General features: G+C 39.9%; 2 protein-coding genes across 2 annotated transcripts in view; both read left to right on the forward strand.

Moving 5' to 3' along the window:
* LOC106084934 (sodium- and chloride-dependent neutral and basic amino acid transporter B(0+)-like) overlaps positions 1 to 766 on the forward strand; it is a 45,195-nt gene extending 44,429 nt beyond the window's left edge. Inside the window, exon 18 of the mRNA XM_059365498.1 lies at positions 431 to 766. Within this exon, the coding sequence (XP_059221481.1) occupies positions 431 to 700 (270 nt within the window). The 3' untranslated portion in view covers positions 701 to 766. The remainder of the gene's footprint in view (positions 1 to 430) is intronic.
* A 3,512-nt stretch (positions 767 to 4,278) lies between these two features.
* LOC106084925 (sodium-dependent neutral amino acid transporter SLC6A17) lies at positions 4,279 to 18,997 on the forward strand. Its single transcript, XM_013248893.2, has 10 exons — positions 4,279 to 4,578; positions 8,443 to 8,577; positions 8,649 to 8,818; positions 8,880 to 8,977; positions 14,869 to 15,004; positions 15,068 to 15,395; positions 15,466 to 15,614; positions 15,737 to 15,865; positions 15,922 to 16,128; positions 18,617 to 18,997. The coding sequence occupies exons 1-10, from the start codon at positions 4,416 to 4,418 to the stop codon at positions 18,905 to 18,907; spliced, it is 1,806 nt and encodes a 601-aa protein (XP_013104347.2). The 5' UTR covers positions 4,279 to 4,415; the 3' UTR covers positions 18,908 to 18,997.
* Positions 18,998 to 26,188: the final 7,191 nt, after the last annotated feature.

The raw sequence follows: 26,188 nt of genomic DNA on the forward strand, positions 1-26,188 counted from the left end.
CAACCGACCTACACTAATAAGAAGTATTTGTGCAAAATTTCAAGCGGCTAGCTTTACTCCTTCGAAAGTTAGCGTGCTTTCGACAGACAGACGGACGGACGGACGGACAGACGGACGGACATGGCTAGATCGACATAAAATGTCACGACGATCAAGAATATATATACTTTATGGGGTCTCAGACGAATATTTCGAGTAGTTACAAACAGAATGACGAAATTAGTATACCCCCCATCTTATGGTGGAGGGTATAAAAATATTTTCGAGTTATAATTAATCACTTAATATATTTTTTATGAAAAGGCCCTGGCGAATGCAAGCCATTGTGGAGGGTTCTAAAATGTACTTATTTGGGTTGAAATTTCATTCTATGTTTCTTATCAAAAAAATAACATATTTAACATTACTTCTACTTTTTTTTAATGTATAGAATGTGGGTTTCTATTTCTCAAGAGATGGTCACAGATTTTCAACTCTATTCGTGGATTTACTTACCATTATTTTTATTGTTATTCCATGGGTGAGTATTCCCGGCTTTGCTATCTACCAAATGTCGCGATCAACGGGTACCATAAAGGCCAGATTCATGAAATGCTGTCATCCCACCGATTGGTATCCACTTGAAGCCAACGATAGAGTCAAATATGATGCAGCAATTGGAAGCGCACAAATAACTCAAGCGATAAGTGAAATGACATAGTAATTTGAAATAAATTGTTTAGTTCGTAAGCAGAATAAATTATTATGAAATATTCTATTCGACAAATGTGTGTTCGGTTATATTGTTTGATTCACTAAGACAGATAAGTATTGGGATCACTATGAAATTATTGATGGAATCTAATTTGGGGCATTGGATTCTATGCATGAAGATATAAAAATCTCCCACGAAGTTAACTGATACATTATTTAAATAAGGTCTTCTCCATTTATTTAAAGCAATAAACCCAGTAAAATCTGTAAGTGACTTCGACCAAACTCCTTAGAGATTGTGGTAGTCGTCTAGGAAAGCGGTCTGCAAAATTTTGAGAAGATTGGTCAATAAATGCGCTTACAGTAGCTCTAGACGTGAGTGGGTGATAAAAATATATGGGAACTGCATCCAAATCTGAACCGATTTCTATGAAATTCCTCAGTAATGTTAAGAGTCAGAAAATCCTTCGTGGCAAATTTTGAAAGGATCTGAACCGATTTCGACTAAACTTCTTAGACATTGTGGTAGCTGTCGAGGACAGCGTTGTTTGAAAATGTTGCTAAGATTGGTTAATAAATGCGCTTGCAGTAGCTCTAGAAATGAAAATCGGTCGATACATATATGTATGGGAGCTACATCCAAATCTAAACCGATTTCTATGTAATTCACCAGAAATTTCGAAAGTTATAGGAAATCCTTTCTGCCAAATTTCGGGAGAATCGGTTAACAAATGACCACATTATTGCAATATTGGTTCAAATCGGACTAACATATACATGGAAGCTACATCCAAATCTGAACCGATTATTTCCAATTTCTGTGCCTGTACTAAACTTGAAGATGATTGGATGAAAATAACGACCCTTATTTTGTTTACAAATTAACATGGACAGACAGACGGACATAGCGAAAGTTTTTCAAGAAATACACATAAAATTAAGAAAAATTCATGAAATCTTAATTTGAATCGATAGTACGTTCCATTCCATTCATAGCCCCACAAAAAATAGTCTAAAGCCGTTTAATCGCTCGATCGAAATAAAATGTTCACCGAACTCGCCTCTCACTAAGTCCATTGTTACGCGTTATGTGTGGCATGTGGCGCCGTCTTGTTGAAAACACATGTCATGCAAATCAAGCTCTTTCTCTTTTGGGCAAAAAAGTTGGATATCATCTCACGGTAGGGCTCACGATTCGCAGTTACGTTTGAAGAAGTACGGTCCAATGATGCTACCAGCCCATAAACTGCTTCAAACGGTGACTTTTTGTGGATACATTGGTTCTGTGCTTCTGGCTGATCTTCATTCCAAAATCGACAACTCTGCTTATTTACGTACCCATTGAGCCAAAAATGAGCTTTGTTGCCCAATGGGAGAAACGAGCGATGATTTTTCTTAATAGAGCACGCATTTTGACAATAAAATTCAATAATTTGCTAACGTTTTACGTTTATAAGACGATTCATGGTTAAGTTATAGACCAAACTGAAAATTTGTGAAAACACAAAGATGCAAAGGATGACGTCATTCTGTTTGTAACTCCTCGAAATATTCTTCTCCCATAAAGTATATAAATTATTGATCATCATGACATTTTATTTATATTGATCTAGCCATGTCCGTCCGTCTGTCTGTCGAAAGCACGCTAACTTTCGAAGGAATAAAACTAGGCGCTTGAAATTTTGCACAAATACTTCTTATGGTCGGTTGGGATTGTAAATGAACCATATCGGTCCATGTTTTGGATCTTGGATCTAGACTTCTTGAGCTAAATACTACAAGGCGTAATTTTTGTCCAATTTAGCTGAAATTTGCCATGACGAGTTTTTTTATGATTTTCAACAACTCTGCTAAGTATGGTTGAAATCGGTCCATAACCTGATATAGCTGGGATCTTGACTTCTTGATCTGGGGTCTTGACTTCTTGAGCCTCTATAAGGCGCAATTCTCATCCAATTTGACTGAAATTTTGCACATAGTGTTTCGTCATGACTTCCAACAACTGTGTCTAGTATGGTTGAAATCGGTCCATAACCTGATATAGCTGTCATAGAAACCGATCTGGGGTCTTGACTTATTGAGCCTCTAGAGGGCGCAATTCCTATCCGATTTGGCTGAAATTTTGCACGACGTGTTTTGTTATGATATCCAATAACTGTGCCAAGTATGGTTTACATCGGTCCATAACCTGATATAGCTGCCATATAAACCGATCTGGGGTCTTGACTTCTTGAGCCTCTAGAGGGCGCAATTCCTATCCGATTTGGCTGAAATTTTGCACAACGGCTTCTCCCTTTAACATATGTGTCAAATATGGTCTGAATCGGTCTATAGCCTGATACAGCTCCCATATAAAACAATCGCTGTACATTACTTCTTGAGCCCCTAAAGGGCGAAATCCTTATTCGATTTGGCTGAAATTTTACACAATGACTTGTACTGTGGTCTCCAATCGGATCATAACTTGATATAGCTCCAATAGCATAGCAATTCTTTTCTTTTTTCTTTTATCCTTTCCTTTCCTTCGTTTGCCTAAAAAGAGACACCGTGGAAAGAACTCAGCAAATGCGATCCCTGGTGGTGGGTATAAAAGATTCGGCCCGGCCGAACTTAGCACGCTTTTACTTGTTCTTGATACGACGTTCAATATCCAAGTCAATATAGACTATACATTGTCTAAGGAGGTACGTAGACTTCTTTAGGGTTTTTGTTTCAGCATTCACTTTTGCTGTTTTCACTTGAGATTTCTTAAAATATTAAAACGGGTATTCACAAAACATTATATATTGGGTTGCCCAAAAAGTAATTGCGGATTTTTCATATAGTCGGCGTTGACAAATTTTTTCACAGCTTGTGACTCTGTAATTGCATTCTTTCTTCTGTCAGTTATCAGCTGTTACTTTTAGCTTGCTTTAGAAAAAAAGTGTAAAAAAAGTATATTTGATTAAAGTTCATTCTAAGTTTTATTAAAAATGCATTTACTTTCTTTTAAAAATCTGCAATTACTTTTTGGGCAACCCATAGATTTGAAATAAGTTAATTTGACAGATTGCCTTTATTGAACTGTCAAATAAACCTGTTTTAAGTTTTGTGAATACCGGTGTAAATGTTTAAGAGACTCGAAAGGGAAGAATATCTATATTTCGAAAAAAAATATAATATTTTAGAAAAAAATTTTGGTTTTTGTTGTCTATCTATGCAAAACAAAGAAACATTTGTAGCTTGCCTATTTGATAGTATTGCCATAATTCTATAAATCATCTCTGAGCGAATGTAGCATATGCATCATCCCAATATCTTTATTGATAACAATGATCAACGTACTTCTACAATGTTCTCTCGTCTGCTTTCAGCAACTGATAATTGCTCGACCATTCTGTTTGACTTGGAGCAGACTGTGTTAGGCAAAGTCAGTTCATTAGTTTTGGCTCGCTCGAAAGTAATTTAATACACACAACTCGCTTAATTAGTTATACGTTTATTTTTTCAAATTTTGTTTTAATTTTTGTTTTCGGTCTGTTAACTAAATAAATGACAACGCTTGAGGATAAAAAAATATAATTTACTTAAATTACTTACTAAAATTAAACCAGAATCAACCGATATAATAAATCTTTACGACCTTAGATTCAAGGAATCGGAAAAAAGGATTATTTTGCATCGTTGGCAAGACGCCCCCAAAATATTCTGCTAAGTTTACAAGGTGTCTCGAAAGTGCCATCATGACCTATGAGTCTTCTTATGAGAGTGGTCGAACACCATACCTGCCCGACAGCAAACGGGGCAAATGGCTGGATCCCCAAGACTTCATCTGTGCCGGCATCTGTCTAGTGTTCCAGATTGACATAATAAGCAAGGGAATGTTATCAACAACAGATTCTGGGTGTGAGTATTAACTGATATCATATGTCAACACACATTGTAAATACAAGGTGAAAGTCTACGCCCTCTATTAGATTTTATGTCAGAGTTATTCGCACACAAAGACATTGCAAATAACGAAAAACAAATTCAAATTTTCTTAAATTTTTACATAATCTAATTTTAATGGAAAATAATTTATAAAAATCTTTAGGAAGCCAAACCGATTCTAATAAAAACAAATAAAAAGGCTTTAAGTTCGGCCGGGCCGAACTTTTTACACCCACCACCTCGGTTATATATGTAAACCACCATTCGCAGCTTTATCGAAATATGGTCCGATCTGGACCAAATTCGACACGGATAATGAGTTTTCTAATAAGTACAAGTCATTGTTCAATTTTCCAGAACAAAATATTGGTCTTTTTGGTAGCCATATCCAAATAAAGATCAATCTGAAGCATATACGACACCGATGTCGAAAAGACTAACTAACACTGAGTCAAATTTGAGCAAAATCGGATTATAAATGTGCGTTTTATGGGGACAAGACTTTAAATAGAGAGATCGGTGTATATGGCAGCTATATCCAAATATGAACCGAAATTAAAGAAGGATGTTGAAGGGTCTAACACAACTCACTGTACCAAATTTCAGCAAAATCGGATAATAAATGTGGCTTTTATCGGCCTAAGACCCTAAATCCGCTGATCGGTCTATATGGGGGCTATATCCAAATCTCGACCGACCTAGGCCAAATTGAAGAAGAATGTCAACTGGCCTAACACAACTCACTGTCCTAAATTTCAGCAAAATTGGATAATAAATGTGGCTTTTATGAGGCTAAGACCCTAAATCGGAGGATCGGTCTATATGGGGGCATTACTAAGATAGAGTCCGATATAGCCCACTTTCGCACTTCACCTGCTTATGGACAAAAAAATAATCCGTGAAAATTTCAGCTCAATATCTCTATTTTTAAAGACTGTAGCGTGATTTCAACAGACAGACGGACAGACGAACAAATAGACTGACGGACAGACAGACAAACGGACAGACAGAAGACGGACAGACAGAAGACGGACAGATTGTCTTAGATTTTTACGCTGATCAAGAATATATATACTTTATAGGGTCGGAAATGTATATTTCGATGTGTTGCAAACGGAATGACAAAAAGAATATACCCCCATCCTTCGGTGGTGGGTATAACAAGTAAGCTCGTGCTAAGTTCGGCCAAGTCGATTCTTATGTACCCTCCACCATGGATCGTATCTGTCGAGTTCTATGCGCGGTATATCTTTTTAGGCAAACAAAAGAAAAGAAAGAATTGCTATGCTATTGGAGCTCTCTCAGTGTAAAGTCCGATTCGGACCACAAATGAATTGAATGCTGAACATTGTAGAAGTCATTGTGTTATATTTCAGTCCATTCGGATAAGAATTGCACCTTGTAGGGGCTCAAGAAGCAAAATCGGAAGATCAGTTGATATGGGAGCGGTATCAATCTAAAGATCGATTCAGACCATATTGGACACGTATGTCGGAGGTCATGGAAGAAGCAGTTGTACAAAATTTCTGCTAAATCGGATGAGTATTGCGCCCTCTAGAGGCTCAAGAAGTCAAGATCCCATATCGGTTTACATGGCAGCTATATTTTTTTATAAACCGACTTGCGTCATACTTATCACAGTTTTTGGAAGTCATAACAAAACACCTCGTGCAAAATTTCTGCCAAATCGGATGAGAATTGCGCCCTCTAGTGGCTCAGGAAGTCAAGACCCAAAATCGATCTAATGACAGCCCTTCCCATCCCCAACGATCTACACTAATAAGAAATATTTATGCAAAATTTCAAGCAACTAGCTTTACTCCTTCGAAGTTGGCGTGATTTCGACAGACGGACGGACATGGCCCGATCGACTTAAAATGTCATGATGGGGTGTTACAAACGGAATGACGAAATTAGTATACCCCCTTTCCTATGGTGGTTGGTATAATTAATGAATGGGCACATTTATGAAGATTGACCAAAAAAAACCTGTTCCAGTTGCGAGTGTAAGCTAAAGCATATACGAGTTAATGTATTTGAATGAATTGTCTTGCAGGTACTGAGTTCCGCACAAATAATAATGATGACCTGTATGCGTCATAGCGAAATTTAAGCAAAAACACCACTACTATTTTATAGTAAATAAATACTTTTTGAGCCCTATATTATTGTTTGGCTTATTGGGCTGAAATTCGTTACGCAAAGTGCACTTATGCTACTGATAACTACTCCAATAGCTACTTCAATAAGCTATGACAGAACATTTGTACCGTTAGCCTAGCGTAGAATAGCGTTCCAAGCGCCTCGATCTTCATCGCTCCTTCTAAATCTCTGACCCCAAGTATCGAGGCGTCTCTCACCACGATTATTTGTTAACCATACCAATTATTGTTCTCCTGTGTCTCTCCTACTATAGAGATAAAGTGGGGTTTTGTCATGGTAAAATAGCATTACATTTTTCAAAAATTCTTGGAGGAATGTATCCAAAACAAGTTAAAACGTGTTAAGTTCGGCCGGGCCGAATCTTATATACCCTCCACCATGGATCGCATTTGTCGAGTTCTTTTCCCGGCATCTCTTCTTAGGCAAAAAAAAGGATACAGGAAAATATTTTCTCTGTTAATAGAGCGATATCAAGATATGGTCCGGTTTAGACCTCAATTAAATTATATGTTGGAGACCTGTGTAAAATGTCAGCCAATTGGAATAAGAATTGCGACCTTTGGGGGCTCAAGAATTAAAATAGAGAGATCGATTTTGTTGACCAAAACACGTCGTGCAAAATTTTATTCCAATCGGATAAGAATTGCGCCCTCTAGAGGCTCAAGAAGTCAAGACCCAAGATCGGTTTATATGGCAGCTATATCAAAACATGAACCGATTTGGCCTTTTTACAATACCAATCGACCTAAACTAATAAAAAGTATTTGTGCAAAATTTCAAACGGCTAGCTTTACTCCTTCGAAAGATAGCGTGCTTTCGACAGACAGACGGACGGACATGGCTAGATCGACTTAAAATGACATAACGATCAAGAATATATATACTTTATGGGGTCTTAGACGCATATTTCGAGGTGTTACAAACAGAATGACGAAATTAGTATGCCCCATCCTATGGTGGAGGGTATAAAAACATGTTCTTTCCTCGTAAACAAAGTCCAAAGTTTATCACAAAAGATGTTTATTTGTCGAAAATTTCCTTTATGTCGAGAAACATAATAGAATCCCCCATGACAAATGTCAATGGGATAACAAAAGACCACAGCATTGCAATATTAGTTCAAATCATATATAAACATATGAGAGCTATATCCAAATCTGAACCAATTTCTTCCACTTTCAACAGGCTTCAACTCTGGGCCAAAATACCTGTGCCAAATTTGAAAATGATCGAATGAAAATTGCAACCAGTATTTTGAAGACATGTTAACATGGATAGACAGGCAGACAGACGGACATAGCTAAATACAATCAGAAGTTGATTCTGGGTTGATCGGTATACTTATCAATGCATCTAGTTCTCCTCTTACAAACAAATGCACTAAGTAATGCTACCCTGTACCACAATAGTGCTGTAGGGGTATAAAAACACATATGAAGCATTTAGGGCCTGGCGTGGCCCTGGCTTTTGTTAGTCTCATTTAATTTGGCATACTTTTAGGGGCTAAAAATAACTGAGTTGAATTGAATTATTACTTCAATTTTGTTAAGTGCCATCTTCACATGCTCGAAATGCTGCTCCAAAATTTTTTGAAGAATTTCTTATATAGTTTTGCTTTATTAACTTTTCAAACCCCTGTCTAATCGAAACAACATTCTCAATATTTCTTTTTAGTTATTTTATTTTTACCTGCATACCTTCTAAGTATAGTCCTCTACATAGTGCCTTTAATGGTCTTAAAATCTTATATGGGTCAATTTTCAAGTACTGGCTTTATATCCGCCTTCCGATTGTCTCCGATGTTTAAAGGTATAATTCATAGTTGAATTTATAAAAATAATTCACTTTAAAGAAACAATATTTTTAAAAATCTATTACAGGCATTGGTTATGTATCACTGATGACCAATATCTGCGTCTTGGCCTATCACAGTATATTTGCTATGGTGCCCTTGCTGTACATGTTTGCCTCCATGCAACCCACACTACCGTGGAGCTGTGAGGGCTTCAAGACATGGGCCCAAAATCTAACCGAAAAAGAAGAAATAAATGTATATTGCCTACGCTAGAAATTAGACTTTTCACTTATTTCACAATTTCTATTTCATTTAGCTGTGCAATATAAAACTCTACACTAATGAGACAATGGAGTCATCGGACAACTACACAGAGTTTATAAATCACCATATTCCATCATTCCTGTATTTTCAGTGAGTATATATTAATGTAATGCTATACCAAATTTCAATGACACTGTTTTCCCTTAAGGGGCCAGATATTTTTTTATAATCTTCATTGGTCTAATTTGCCCTATTTGTGATTCTAAGTAACAACATCATCAATAAGACCGGGTCGAGTCTTGGGAACCCACCACCATGGATTCTGCTAAAATATGGGAGCAATATCTGGTTATAGACCGAGTTGGACCATACTTGGCAGAGTTGGGAGTCATAATAGAACACAATGTAATAAATTTCAGACAAATCGGACAAAAATTGCGGCTTCCAGGGGCTCAAGAAATCAAATCGGGAGATCGGTTTATATGGGAGCTATATCAGGTTATAGACCGATATAGACCCTACTTGGCACAGTTATTGGAAGTCATAACAAAACACTGTGTGCACAATTTCAGCCAAATCGAACAAAAGTTACGGCTTCCAGGGGCTCAAGATGTCAAATCGGGAGATTGGTTTATATGGGAGCTATATCAGGTTATAGACCGATTTAGACGTATTTAGCCCAGTTGTTGGAAGTCATAACGGAATACTATGTGCACAATTTCAGCCAAATCGGACAAAAACTGCGGCTTCCAGAGGCTCAAGAAATTAAATCGGGAGATCGGTTTATATGGGAGCTATATCAGGTTATAGACCGATTTAGACTGTAGTTGACACAGTTGTTGGAAGTCAAACGGAACACTTTGTGCAAAATTTCACCCAAATCGGACAAAAATTGCGGCTTCCTGGGGCTCAAGAAGTCAAATTGGGAGAAGGATTTATATGGGAGCTATATCAGGTTATAGACCGATTTAGACGTATTTAGCCCAGTTGTTGGAAGTCATAACAGAATACTATGTGCACAATTTCAGCCAAATCGGACAAAAACTGCGGCTTCCAGGGGCTCAAGAAATTAAATCGGGAGATCGGTTTATATGGGAGCTATATCAGGTTATAGACCGATATAGACCCTACTTGGCGCAGTTATTGGAAGTCATAACAGAACACTGTGTGCACAATTTCAGCCAAATCGGACAATAACTGCGGCTTCCAGGGGCTCAAGAAATTTAATCGGGAGATCGGTTTATATGGGAGCTATATCAGGTTATAGACCGATTTAGACTGTAGTTGACACAGTTGTTGGAAGTCAAACGGAACACTATGTGCAAAATTTCACCCGAATCGGACAAAAATTGCGGCTTCCTGGGGCTCAAGAAGTCAAATTGGGAGATCGATTTATATGGGAGCTATAGCCACATCCGAACCGATTCGACCTATTTGCAATCCCCAACGACCTATTTTAATATTAAGTACTAGCCGAATCGAGCCCGCTCCGCTGCGCCTTCTTTAACTCTCTAATACCTTTTTAGGGTAGGGAAACTTCGCCCTGAATGCGGATATCGAATTCGTGCCATTGTAGCCTATGACGCTGAAAGCGTTCGAATCCTGGCGAGAACATCGGACAAATCGGTGTTTATCCCCCCTTAATGTTGGCGTCATTTGCGAGGTACAATGCCATGCATTGTCATTTAAACAATTTTCCCCAAAGAGGTGTCGCACTGCGCCGTTCGGACTCGGCTATAAAAAAGGTCCCTTATCATTGAGTCTTTAATCTGAATCTTTAATCGGCAAGCACTCGTTGATGTGTGGAAATTTGCCCCTTCCGAATTGCTGGTGGTAATGTTTTTCCTTAGGGTAGGGGAGGTATGGTACCTCAGACATTTCAACTCAAATATGGATATCAAATTCGTGCCGCACTTCCAAATCCCTTTAATTTGTGCCCCATATTGGTCGGTAAATATGAACCGTTTGGAGGGTGTTTTGGGCCTGGGACGGCCACCGGCACTTAATTCCCAACGGAAATGAAGTTCAGTTTAGGGGTTGCTTTAGGGCGTACCTCGAAACATTTGGCTCCCAAATTGGATATTAAATTCGTTTTCTACTCTCAAATACCTTTCATTTGAGTCCCATATTGTCTTAGCCTAGCTCCACCTAGACTTGAATGCAAATTTTAATGTCATATTCGTAATCTACTCCCTAATACCTTTCATTCGAGTCTCATATAGCCATGGTCGGCTAATATGCCCATTTGGGGGTATTTGGGGGTGGGCGACCTCCCATTACTGCGTTCTTCTAACCAGATTAGCTGATGCACACGCCTTATCAGCGTGTCGCTTCCGGTATTAAATAGTTCAGCGGGTAAACCGTCGGCTCCCGCTGCCTTGTTATTCTGCAGTCGGGTCACTGCTACTTGGACCTCATTCTGACTAGGAGTTAACATTCTATACCATCATCAGGGATTGGTTCTGTGGTATACTCTTTGCCGCCAACGTCGGACACGGGTCGGCAGTTGGGTAAAATGTTCTTTCCATATCCACAGCATGTTATCTGTGTCAGTAACCAGATTTTCTTCTTTGACTCTGCAGGAGGATGTGCCTGCACCAAAGCCATCGTTTTGGTGTTTAATTTTTTGGTAGAATTTTCGGACTTTATTCTGACTCCTTAACATCTCAATTCGCTCACACTCACGTCTTTCCATTTCCTTTTTCTTTCTGCGGAATAGAAGTTTTTCCTCCTTCCTTTTCCCCCGATACCTCTCCACCATCTAGTGCGTTTCTACTAATTGCAGGGTTGCTCTATATGCCGCATTCTTCTCTTCAGTAGCATCTCTACACTCTTGGACCATGGGCTTCTTGGAGGAGGCTTCCGGTACCCAAGTACGGATTTCGCGGCATTTTCCATGGAGTGGGGAATAGTTTGTCACTGCGCCATTATATCATCAGAACAAGGGTCGCTTTCATCAAGCAGTTCGGTCAGTCGAGTGGAGTATGCCGCTGCCATTTGTTGTGTTTGCAGATTTTCAATGTCCAGCTTCCGTGTAGTGTCAGATCGTATTTTCCACGCCATGTTCAAACAGTAGCGAAGCATTGCTGCAACAAGGTTATGATCCGAAACTATATTCGCTCCACGGATCGATCGTACATCTAACACGCTGGATGAATGCCTTCCATCTATCACAACGTGATCAATTTGGTTTCTTGTGTTTTGATCGGGTGACAGCCATGTGGCTTTGTGAATATTTTTATGTTGAAATCTGGTACTACTAACTACAATGTTTTTTTGGCGCGCCGAAATCTATCAGCCTCAACCCATTACTGGAGGTTATCTCGTGGAGGTTAAACTTTCCGACTGTTCGACCAAAAATGTCTTCCTTCCCTATCTTCTCATTAAAATCTCCCAGAATGATTTTAATATCTTGGGTAGGGCAGCAGTCATATTCTTTCTCTAGGCGGTCGTAGAAAATATCCTTGGTCTGCTCGTCTTTGTCTTTCGTCGTTGCATGGGCACAAATAAGGCTGATGGTGAAGAATTTGGTTTTTATGCGGATTGTGGTTAGCCTCTCATCCACCGGAGTAAAGCTGGAGACAAGGTGATTCAGTCTGCGACTAACCACAAATCCACAGCCAAATTCACGCCTCGTGTTATGGCAGCTATAGTATAGTTCGTCACCATTTGGTGTTGTCGTGACGCCATTCCCAGTCCATTGCACTTCCTGTAAGGCGGTAATATCTGCCTTGTACATCTCTAATACATCCGCCATTGCGTATACTGCACCTTCTCTATAAAGAGTGCGGATATTCCAGGTGCAGATCAGCAAATCATGATCCTTTTTTTCGTTTGCGTGGGTCGTCAACATTTGGGGGGGTCCTTTTTATACCCTCCACCATTGAATGGGGGTATACTAATTTCGTCATTCTGTTTGTAACACCTCGAAATATGCGTCTAAGACCCCATAAAGTATATACATTCTTGATCGTCATGTCATTTTAATTCGATCTAGCCATGTCCGTCTGTCTGTCCGTCCGTCCGTCCGTCCGTCCGTCTGTCTGTCGAAAGCACACTAACTTACGATGGAGTAAAGCTAGCCGCTTGAAATTTTGCACAAATTCTTTTTATTAGTGTGAGTCGGTTGGTATTGTAAATGGGCCAAATCGGTTCATGTTTTGATATAGCTGCCATATAAACCGATCTTGGGTCTTGACTTCTTGAGCCTCTAGAGGGCGCAATTCTCCTCCATTTTATTGAAATTTTACACGTAGTATTTTGGTAGCACATCCAACAACTACGCTAAGTATGGTTTACATCAGTCCATGTTTTGATATAGCTGCCATATAAACCGATTTTGGGTCTTGATTTCTTGAGCCTCTAGAGGGCGCAATTTTTATCCGATTTTATTGAAATTCTACACGTAGTGTTTTGGGAGCACATCCAACAACTGCACTAAGTATGGTTTAAATCGGTCCATGTTTTGATATAGCTGCCATATAAACCGATCTTAGGTCTTGATTTCTTGAGCCTCTAGAGGGCGCGATTCTTATACGGTTTTATTGTAATTTTGCATGTAGTGTTTTTGTAGCACTTTCAACAACTACGTTAAGTATGGTTTAAATCAGTCCATGTTTTGATATAGCTTCCATATAAACCGATCTTGGGTCTTGACTTCTTCAGCCTCTGGAGGGCGCAATTCTTATCCGATTTTATTGAAATTCTACACGTAGTGTTTTGGTAGCACATCCAACAACTGCACTAAGTATGGTTTAAATCGGTTCATGTTTTGATATAGCTGCCATATAAACCGATCTTGGGTCTCGACTTCTTGAGCCTCTGGAGGGCGCAATTCTCGTCCGATTTTATTGAAATTTTGCTCGTCGTGTTTTTGTATTTCTTTCAACTACTGTACTAAGTATGATTCAAATCGGTTAATAATCTGGTATAGCTGTCATATAAACCGATCTTGGATCTTGACTTCTTGAGCCAATAGAGCGCGCAATTCTCATCCGATTTGGCTGAAATATTGCATGGTGTGTTTTGTTATGACTTCCAATAACTGTGCTAAGTTTGTGTAAGTAATTCGGTATAGAAGGTGATATAGCTGCCATATAAACCGATCTGAGATCTTGACTTCTTGAGCCCCCAAAGGGCGCAATTCTCATCCGATTTGGGTTAAATTTTGTACAACTGCTTCTCTTTTGACCTTTAACATACGTTTCTAATATGGCATGAATCGATCAATAGCTTGATACAGCTCCCATATAAACCTATCTCCCGATTTTACTTCTTGCTTCTTGAGCACCTAAACATTCTTATCCGAATGAACTGAAATATTATACAAAGACTTCTACAATGTTCAGCATTCATTTATGGTCCGAATCGGACTAAAACTTCATATAGCTCCAATAGCATAACAGTTCTTATTCAATATTCCATGTTTGTCTAAAAAGAGATACCGCGCATAGAACTCGACAAATGCGATCAATGTTGGAGGGTATATAAGATTCGGCCCGGCTGAACTTAGCAAGCTCTTACTTGTTTACTATTCCTTTGTTTCTCATAGTTTACCGGGGGCGGGCTACTGGCCCAGCACCCCAACCGCATGAGTTTGGTGGGATTGCATGTACCCCTCGTTGTGGCGAGCCGCTTGCTCCAAGATCCGACGCTCGCCTTCAACCGCCCCTAACTTGAGAACAGACGCTGATGTTGTGGCAGCTATGTCGGGTTGTATACCGATGTAGACCATACTTGGCACAGTTGTTGGAAGTAACACCAAAGTATTTGTGGAAAATTTCAAGGGCATAGCTTTACTCCTTCGAAAGTAAGAGTGCTTTCGACAGACGGACGGACATGGCTAAGTTGATTTCAAATGTCATGACGATCAAGCATATATATACTTTATGGGGTCTTAGAAGCACATTTCGAGGTGTTACAAACAGAATGACGAAATTAGTATACCCCCATCCTATGGTGGAGGGTATACAAATTATTTTTGTTCCACCGTGTAGTTTAAAAAATTTTTACGACATATTTATTTATTTTCTTTTTTTTAGATATATGTTTCATGATGCAAAAATTTTCCACCAAGATGACTTTTCCTTCTCCATGTCCTGGCAACTACTGATATGTGCTCTTATAGTTTGGACCATTGTTTCCGTAATAGTTTTCAAATTTTTTCAAACTGAAACGGTAAAGAATGAATAACTTATGCCAACCATTTACTACAGTTACTACATACAAAACATTTTTTAGATCGGACTTCTCGTTCGTTATTCGCTGTGGATAATACTTGGTCTAATGGCGTTTTTCCTGGTTGTCTTTTGTTTTCTTCCTGGTGCCTCACACGTATTCGTCCACATGTTTTGGGCAGATGCGCGAGATATAGTGCCAAGTTTATTTATGATACCCATATTTGGGATCTCTGCTTTTGGACCTGGCTGGGGAATGTTGATAACATTGTCCAGCTTCAATAAATTCAATACCCACATAATTAAGTCAAGTTGCCTAATTGCTGTGGGACAATTTGGTCTCTTGTTCGGTTTGGATTTATTGGGCAAACTCAGTGAGGCCTTTATCTATGGCAAGTGTTACTATTCATCCAATGTTTCTGGCCGGAAACCATGAAATTTTGAAATAATTTTTATTTTCAGAAAAGACAGATGGGAATTACTTCTCTTATGCAGAAAACATATGGCACCTTTATTTATCAAGTGGCAGTGTTATGGCCCACATGCCTTGGGCCAATTTGTGGTCGATACTCTTCTATTTCATGTTATTTTTGTCCAGCTTGGTACTGATGGTGAGCATTTTTCTCAGAGATTTAAGAAGCTATCAATCGAAAATTGATTGACTATAATAATAATAAATAAATAAATAAATAAATAAATTGGTGCTGACTTACTTTAATTTGTTGTTTTGTAGGTTTTACAACTCCTTTCCATTATTACCTCAATCTTTGATGAGTTTGTGTCTTTAAGGGAGAAACGACATGATGTAACTTTAGCGCTCATGGTTCTTCTAACTGCCTTATCGCTGTTCTTCTCTTCCAATGTAGGTTTTGACTATTTTCCAAATTTTCTTGTTGTCAAATAATTTTCTCATTTCAGAATGGATTGACCTACTTTTCGGCTATTTCCACGGATATTTTCATAACGCAAGCAGCCATCAATTTATTGCTGATTTTGATTGTGTTATGGATATATGGACGTGAACGCTTTCAACGGGATATTGAATTTATGACTGATCATCGTTTCTCCACTTGGACTGTTCATGTCTTGCGTTTTGTGTCACCAATAGGCTTTGTTCTACTTCTGGTAAGAGAAATATCTATAAGTCAAACAAGCACAAGAAGTTTGGTCGGCGAAGTCAGTGGGCAATTACATCCAAATTTCATCCTATGAAATAAACAGGCGACAGAGCAAAGACAACGGAGAACATGTTGAGGCTTTTGATGAAAACCCATTTTTCACAGGATACGACGGAACTCACGCGGACACCCCAATCTTGGAATAATGACGTTGATCGAAGGTTTATGATTTCGGAATTTATGGTGGAGAAATCCTTGAGGAGCTTCAAACCATTTAAATCACCCGGACCTGATGGAATATTTCCGGCGTTACTACAGAAGGAGGCAGACTATCTGGCGCCTCATCTGGCTAAAATTTTCACAGCGTGCCTGGAACTTGCATATACTCCGAAAGCCTGGCAGGAGGCCAGGGCGGTATTTATACCCAAGCCCGGCAAGGCAAGTTATGCGAAACTAAAGGCCTACAGACCCATAAGCCTTACGTCCTTTCTATTCAAAACCATGGAACGTATAGTGGACACCATGATAAGCTGCTCGAATATAAACAGCATAACTATGTCTAGGGAAGGTCGGTGGAGACCGCCCTGCACGAGGTTGTGCATAAAATAAAAGAATCCTTCGATGCCAAAACGTACACCCTGGCGGTATGCACTAACATCGAGGGGGCTTTTAACAATGTGCGGACCGACGCACTGATCCAATCCTTAGACCAGTACCGGGTGGACCCGATCCTAAGAGACTGGATAAACCATATGTTAAGGAACAGGTGGATAAATTGTGTGTCGCATGGCATAAATATAAGGGAGAAAGTGGCACAGGGGGGCTTTTTATCGCCACTCCTATGGGTGACCACCATAAATCACCTATTGCGGATGCTGACTGAGGAGGGATTTTATCCCGTCTGCTACGCGATGATATTATAATACTTCGATGGGGTAAGGATCCGAACCAGCTATGCAGAAGGGCCGAAAGGGTCTTGCATATGGCATATGACTGAGCTAGACTCAGAGGTCTCAATGATAACCCAGAGAAGACTGAAGTATGCCTGTTCACGAGGAAGACGAAGGTGGGCCAATTTAACGCCCCACGTTTCCTCAATAAGACGATTTCGATATCTGACTAGGTCAAATACTTAGGTGTGATCTTGGACAGGCAACTGAAATGGAAGTGTCACATTCAGGAGCGTACTGAGAAGGCTCACAGATGATGGGCACTATGTCGACGGGCCGTAGGCTCGAAATGGGGCCTGAATCCTAGGATAGTCCACTGGCTCAACAGGAGCGCGATTAGACCAATACTTACTTACGCCTCAGTAGTTTGGTGGACTGCTATAGAGAAAAAGTGCAATATAAGGATCATACAATAGGTTCAGAGAACATGTTGTCATGGCATAGACGGAGCGATGAGGATCACTCCCACTAGGACACTGGAGACTATTCTAGATATCCCACCCATTCACATACAGATTAAGTGTGAGGCAGCCACTGCAGCTATTAGACTTAAGGCGATTGGAGAAAGGATTGAGGATGGGAGCAGCTCATACCATCGCGGTATAATCGAGGCGACGATAGAAAACCTGGAAAGAAGGGAAGAGGTTTCCGATCGGATACCTGATATGAAGCGTAAAGTCAAGTGCGAGGCACTGCTGCTAACAGCACAGTCATCGTTCGACGGAACCCTAGTATTGCCATCTGGAAGATCATGTTACACGGATGGATCAAAGCTAGAGGACAGAGTGGCCCTAGGGGTTTGCTTTGAGAACCCAGGGACTGAGGACGTCGATTGTGAACATCTTTTCCGACAGTAAAATTGCCATAAGGGCCATAACAACCAGGACGGTAAGGTCACAAACTGTCTTGCAATGTAAGAAGGAAATGAAAGGGCAGACGATTTAGCGGTGAAGGCAAAAGGACTGCAGTCAATAAACTTGGTTAACCCGAAGCCTTTGGGGTCGACGCAGTCCGAGTTAAGGGAGTGGGAGACGAAGCGCATGCAACATTGTGGAACAGCGAAACGATCTGTAGGACGGCGAAAATCTTATGGGGGGATCCAGATCGTGAGAAGACGAGGATATTGAAAGGGTCAGCATAGCTATTGGTATCATAACGGGACACATAGGACTTCGAGCTCAATTATGTAAAACCGGTGCTGCAAGTGATAGCATGTGTAGGGCATGTGGGGGAAATGATGAGCCATTGGAGCATTTCCTTTTTCATTGCCCGGCTTTCGCGTCTAACAGATACCGACACTTAGGTGGAGACCAAATACCAGACTTGATCCAACTAAGGGGATTGGTATTGAAAACAATTAAGAATTTTGTAAGTAGCACGGAATTCCTAACTTAAAATTTTCTTATTAGAGGTTACTTTATAGTTTTTAGAGTACACAACAAGCCGATTACTGGCTTAGGTGTATGTCCATAGTGGCATGGGGAGGATTAATATCTGCACCCTCTTTTCAACCTAACCTAACAATATTTTTCCCTTCCCATTTAGATTGGATGTTTCATGATAGCCAGCTATGAGCACTTTTCTTTTGGAACTTTGTACATCGACATTTTGAGCTTGGTGTTTTTTGTTATTCCATGGTTGTCTATACCAGGCTATGCCATCTATCAAATGTGCCAATCTATGGGCTCCATAAAGATAAGGTTCTTCAGATGCTGCCGTCCAACAGATTGGTTTCCACTCAATGTAGAAGATAAACAAAAATACGAGGCAGCTATTGGAAGTGGAGAAATAAATCATACATTGAAGGAGGATTCGAAGGAAGAGGAAGTCATTTAAAGACAAATTTTTCTTTTTGCACTGGACGGATTTGTTTTAGTCTATACTATTTATTCAATATATAACCATGTCATATTTTATTATATAACATAATAAAAAAAAAAAACAAATTTCAAAACACAATATAAAAATCTCACCCTTATGGGGCTTCATTAAAATATTGACCAATTCTTACATAATTTGGATCCTTTTGAACATAGTCCATTAAAATGTCTTATGCCAAAAAAATTATGGAAATACTGTACTTTCAAATGGAAGGCCACCGTAGCGCAGAGGTTAGCATGTCCGCCTATGACGCTGAACGCCTGGGTTCGAATCCTGGCGAGAACATTAGAAAAAAATTTCTGCGTGGTTTTCCCCTTTTATGCTGTCAACATTTGTAAGATACTGTGCGATGTTGAAACTTCTCTCCAAAGAGGTGTCGCACTGCGGCACGCCGTTCGGACTCGGCTATAAAAAGGAGGCCCCTTATCATTGAGCTTAAACTTGAATCGGACTGCGCTCATTGATATGTGAGAATTTTGCCCCGGCTCCTTAGTGGAATATTCATGGGCAAAATTTGTAAAAAATTTGCATTACTTTCAAATGTAATCTAACATAAATTTGGACAGATCTGAACCATATTCGATACCATAAAAAAGTCTAACAAAGCCTTCTGCTACAAATTCCAGCTAAATTGAATCAAAACTACTCATTTTCTAAGCCCAAGATGCTGACGGGTATACTATATGCTGATAATTATAACACCACGCATTGTTGCTATGTCTTGGACAACCACAGCTTCTCTGATAATCGTAACATCAGCTTCAACTTTGCGAAAAAACCGGAAAAGTGGTGGCTCCCAATAATAGGATTGGGATAAGTTTCGCCACGCATTCTACATCACTGAACTCTGCTGCTCAGTGGAAAATACATCGGAGGCCATTAGGTTACGGAACAACCTATCCTTGAAACTTATTAAGGTATATAGAGTCAGAGAAGGTATGGAGAATCTCTAGTGAGTAAACACTACTATTAGGTCAGGTTAGGTTGAACAGGAGGTGCGGATATAAATCCGCCCCATGTCACTATGGAGATACGCCCAAACAAGTAATCGGTTTGATGTGCGCTCTTAATACTTATAACAAAAAAAAAAATTCTGGAAAAATAAAATCTAAGTTAGGAATTCCGTGCTACTTACAAAATCCTTAATGGTCTGGTATTGTGTCAACACCTAAGTGCCGGTATCTGTGAGACGCGAAAGCTGGGCATTGACAAAGGAAATGCTTCTACGTCTCATCATCTTCCCCGCATGACATACACATGCTATCACTTGGCGCACTGATTTCCCATAAGTGAGCTAGTAGCCCCATGTGTCCCATTATGATACCAATAGCTATACTGATCTCCTTCTTGTTTCTTATCAGTAATAGCCTTGTCTTCTCACGATCTGGATCCGCCCATAGGATTTTCGCCGTCATACCGACCGTTTCGCTTTCAAAGGTTTGCATGCGCATTCGCCTTAACTCGGACTGCGTCGACCCGAAAGGCTTCGGGTTAACCAATTTTATTGACGGCAGTCCTCTGGCCTTCACCGCCAAATCGTCTGCCTTTTCATTTCCCCTTACTCTGTTATGGCCCGGCACCCAAACGATGCGGATTTTGCCATCCTAAGAGAAGGAGATTTCTTACCTTGCAAGACTGTTCGTGACCTTACCGTCCTGGTTGTTATTGCCCCTATGAAAATTTTGCTATCCGTAAAGGTGTTCAAATTCGACGTCCTCGCTTTAGCACCACACCACTTACACATTCAACGATTGCCCGGATCTTTGCCTGCAGGACCGTATTATGGTCAGGCAGTCTAAAACAGATCTCAGTGCCAGGGTTCTCAATGTAAAACCCCAGGCACACTCTGTCCTCCAGCTTTGATGCATCCGTGTAACATGATCGTCCAGATGGCAATATTAGGGTTCAGTCAATCCAAGACAGAGCCGTTGGCAGCAGTGCCTCACACTCTACCTTAAAGTTCATTTCAATTATCCGATCGGAAACCTCTTCCCTTCCTTCCAGGTTTTCTTCCGTCGCCTCGATTATACCGCGATGGTATGAGCTGCTCCCATTCTCAATTTATACTCCCATCGCCGCAGTGGCTGCCTCACACTTAATCTGTATGTCAATGGGTCTGATATCTAGGATAGTCTCCAGTGCCCTAGTTGGCTTGGTCCTCGTCTACATAGTGCCCAACATCTGTGAGCCTTCTCAGTACGCTCGTGAATGTGACACTTCCATTTCATTTTCCTGCCAAGATCACACCTAAGTATTTGGCCTTGTCAGATATCGAAATAGTCTTATTGAGGAAACGTGGTGCATTAAATTGGTCCACCTCCGTCTTCCTCGTGAACAGGCAGATTTCAGTCTTCTCTGGGTTAATATTGAGACCTCTGGGTCTAGCCCAGTCATCCGCCATATGCAAGACCCTTTCGGCCCTTCTGCATAGCTGGTTCGGTGCGGCTGCATAGCACACGGACTCAAATCCCTCCTCAGTCAGCATCCGTAATAGGTTATTTATGGTGGTCACCCATAAAATAAATGCCCCTGTGGCATGCCTTGTGCCACTTTCTCCCTTATATTTATGTCATGGGATACACAATTTATCCAACTGTTCTTTAGCATTTGGTTTATCCAGTCTGTAAGGACCGGGTTCACCCGGTACTGGTCTATGGATTAGATCAGTGTGTCGATCCGCATATTGTTAAAAGCCCCCTCGATGTCAATGCATACCGCAGGGTGTACAAACAAGGTGAACAAACAAAAAAACCGAGTCCCATATAGTCATGATGGGTCATATGCCCACTTAAGGCATTTTTGGGAGGTATGTTGACCCCCTATACTTCGATGATTTTGTATGCCAGATTCCCAATCTACTCCAAAATACCTTTCATTTGAGGCCCATATTGACATGAACGTCTAATAAGGCATACGAGTTGCTTACACTGTCCGTGTACTTCCATTCATTTCCATTCCTATGCCCGCGGGCTTAGGAATTTATGTGCTCATCTATGATACAGAACATGAATGGCCTAAGTGGCGTATAACATACGGCAGGTGTGGGTTTAATTATCGAATAGCAATCATACGCATCCATGTCCCATTTGTTAACCAGTAAAACCATAAAAATCTAACTCAACATTGACTTTTTATACCCTCCACCATAGGATGGGGGTATACTTATTTCGTCATTCTATTTGTACCATCTCGAAATATTCGTAAAAGACCCCATAAGGTATATATATTCTTGATCGTCATGACATTTTAAGTCGAGCTAACCACGTCCGTCCGTCTGTCTGTGGAAACCACGCTAACTTTTAAGAGAGTAAAGCTAGGCGCATGCAATTTTGCACAAATACTTCTTATTAGTGTAGGTCGGTCAGAATTGTAAATGGGCCATATAGGTCCATGTTTTGATATAGCTGCCATATAAACCGATCGACTTCTTGCGCCTCTACAGTATTCTTATCCGATTTGGCTGAAATTTTGCATGAGGTAATTTGTTCTGATTTCAAACAACTATGCTAGGTACGGTTCAAATCGGTCCATAACCTGATACTGCTGCCATATAAACCAATCTGGGGTCTTGATTTTGAGCATCTATCCGATTTGGCTGAGATTTTGCATGACGTGTACTGTTATGACTTTCAGCAACTGTGCCAAGTATGATCTAAATCGCCAAATAACCTGATATAGCCGCCATATAAACCGATCTGCGATCTTGTCTTCTTAAGCCTCTAGAGGCACGATTAATGTCCAATTTTTTAAAACAGCTTTTCCCATGACCTTCAACGCACGTATTAAATATGTCCTGAATCGGCCTGATACAGCCTGATACAGCTCCCCTATAAACTGATCTCCCTATGTTGCTTCTTGAACACCTTATTCGATTTGGCTGAAATTTTACACAGTGACTTCTACTATGATCTCCAACATTCAATTATGGTCCGAATCGGACCATAACTTGGTATAGCACGAATAGCATAGTAATTCTTTGCTTTCATTCTTTGTTTGCCTCAAAAAAAGAGATACCGGGAAAAAAACACGAAAAATGCGATCCATGGTGGAGGGTATATAAGATTCGGCCTGGCCGAACTTAGCACGATTTTACTTGTTTCCTCTAGTATTGTTCACCACACAACTACTGTGGTTTAAGGTATTATAACCCAGTCCATATGTTTGTAAAACCCAGAAGGAAGAGAGCTAGACTCATTGATAAGTATACCGATCGACTTAGAATCACTTTCTGATTCGATTTAGCTATGTCAGTCTGTCCATGTTAATTTGTGTACAAAGTACAGGTCGCAATTTTCATCCGATCGCCTTCAAATTGGGCACATATATATTTTCTGTCATAGAGGCGAAGCCCATCAAAATTTCAAAAAATGGTTCAGATTGGATAAAGCTCCCATATAAAGTATGAATTGTTTAGTTATTATCTTTTCGGCAACATTGGTTTAAACAACTCAGGCACGTTTTGCGTTTTGTTTCACTATCAAACATCTTCAGTTTGGTCTACAATTTAACCATGGATCGCCTTACAAAGGAACAACGCTTGCAAATTATTGAATTTTCTTATAAAAATGTGTATTCTGAGAAGGAAGTTAATTGCGCGCTTCTCCCATTTTATGGACGAAAGCTCATATTTGGCTCAATGGGTACGTAAATAAGCCGAATTATCGATTTTAGAGTGAAGATCAGTCAGAAGCATTGCAAGAGCTTCCAATGCATCCAGAAAAGTCACAGTTTGCTGCGGATCGTTACGTAACTCTGAACGGAGTTAAACTTGCATGGCATTTGGTTTCAATAAGACGGTGCCTGTCATACGGCACGTGCAACAACAGACTTATTGAGAAGCGAGTGCGGGAAACATTTTATTACACGTTCGGGACCGGTCAATTGGTCCCATAGATCGAGCGATTTAACGCCTTTTTAACTAGTTCTTGTGGGGCTATGTTAAAGCTCATGCCTATACTGACAAACCCGCTTCAATTAACGCACTGGAAGACAACATTATGGCATTTTATTCGTGAAATACCGCCAAAATGTTGGAAAGAGTATGTTCGTCCGATTTTGACTTTTATTGTTATTTGGCAAAAAGGATTGTTTTATGACTCTCAATATTGCTGGTGAATTTCATAGAAATCGGTTTAGATTTGGATGTAGCTCTCATATATATATATACACATATATCGCCCGATTTTCACTCCTGATCATTATTTCTGAAATTTTGTTCAACGCTTTTCTCATCGACTACCATAATATCTATGGAGTTTGGTCGAAATCGGTTCAGATTTAGATATAACTACCATATATATATATATATATATATATATATATATATATATATATATATATTCTTCTGATTTGAGAAATATTGCAATAAAGTGCTCATCTTTTAACCGATTCTCTCGAAATGTGGCAGGAACGATTTTCTTATGACTCTTTATATTACTAATGAATTTGCAAAAAAATCGGTCCAGATTTAGATACAGATGTCATATATGAATATTGCCCGATTTTCACTTCTAGAGCCAATTCAAGCGCATTTTTTGACCAATCTTCCCAACATTTTGCACAACGCTTTCCTCGACGACTACCACAATATCTTAGAAGTTTGGTCGAAGTGGTTCCCATATATACGATTGTCAGATTTTGGGTAATATGCAGTAATTTTCTTATATGTTAACCGTAGTTATTACAGTTTTAACATATTTGCTCGAAATTCGTTACGAATTGTTTAATAACCCATCTGAAAATATCCACCGAGGTCCATCAAAATTGGTTCATAATTAGATATAGCTCCCTCTTTGTATTTACAAGGTAAGTGTAGGGTTTTATACAGTCGTCACCACGCACCTTTGGCTTTCCTTACGGGTTTTATTATTATAATTGAAATTTGGTATGTAGAAACAAGTAAAAAAGAGTTAAGTTCAGTCGGGCCGTACTATGTATACCCACAACCTCGGGTATATGCGTAAACCACCTTTCGTTAAAAGTCCAGTGAAAAATTCATAGCTTATGCCCCATAGCAGCTATATCGATTTGGACCATACAAGTCATTCTTCAATTGTGTATAACAAAATATTGATCTTTATAGTAGCTATATCTAAAAACAAACCGATCTGAACCATATACGACAGGGATGTCGAAAAGCCTCTCATAAGTCACTGTGTCAAATTTCAGTGAAATCGGATTATAAATGCGTCTTTTATGGGGCCAAGCCATTAAATCGAGATATCGGTCTATTTGGCAACTATATCCAAATTTGAGACAAGTTGCAGAAAAATGTCGAAGAGCCTAACACAACTCAGAGATCGGTCTTTACGGTCTATATATCCAATTCTGGACCGATCTGAGCCAAATTAGAGAAGAATATCGAAGGGCCTAACACAACTCACTGTCCCAAATTTCGGACAAATGGACAATAAATGCGCCTTTTATGGCCCCAAAACTTTAAATAAAGAGATCGGTCTATATGGCAGCTATATCCAAATCTGGACCGATCTGAGCCAAATTGAAGAAGAATGTCGGGAAGCATACCTTAACTCACTGTTCCAAATTTCGCCGACATTGGACATTAAATGCGCCTTTTATGGGCCGAAAGCCTTAAATCAAGAGATCGGTCTATATGGCAGCTACACCCAAATATGAACCGATCTGGGCCACATTAAAGAAGAATGTCGAAGGGCCTAACACAACTCACTGTCCCAAATTTTGGCAAAATCGAATTATAAATGTGGCTTTTATCGGCCTAAGACCCAAAATCGCCGGATCAATCTATATAGGGGCTATATCAAGATATAGTCCGATATTGCCCATCTTCGAACTTAACCCGCTTATGGACAAAAAAAGAATCTGTACAAAGTTTCCGCTCAATACCTCTATTTTGAAAGACTGTAGAGTGATTTCAACAGGCCGACGGGCGGACAGACAGACGAGTAGACGGGCAGACGGACGGACAGACGTACACACGGATGGACGGACGGACAGACGGTCTGACATGGCGAGATCGTCTTAGATGTTTACGCTGATCAAGAATATATATACTTTATGGGGTCAGAAATATATGTGCTCGATGTGTTACAAACGGAAAGACAAAATGAATTTTCCCCCATCCTTCGTTGGAGGGTATAAAAAATATAAATATAAAATTTCCTTCGAATTAAATATTTTGCTTGTTAGCTTGTTAATACGAAACTCATAGTGATTAAGGGACGAAACTTATCAGTCAATAGCAAGCAATGTTGATTT

Source organism: Stomoxys calcitrans, chromosome 3, assembly GCF_963082655.1.
Source record: "Stomoxys calcitrans chromosome 3, idStoCalc2.1, whole genome shotgun sequence".
Taxonomy (NCBI): Eukaryota; Metazoa; Arthropoda; class Insecta; order Diptera; family Muscidae; genus Stomoxys; species Stomoxys calcitrans.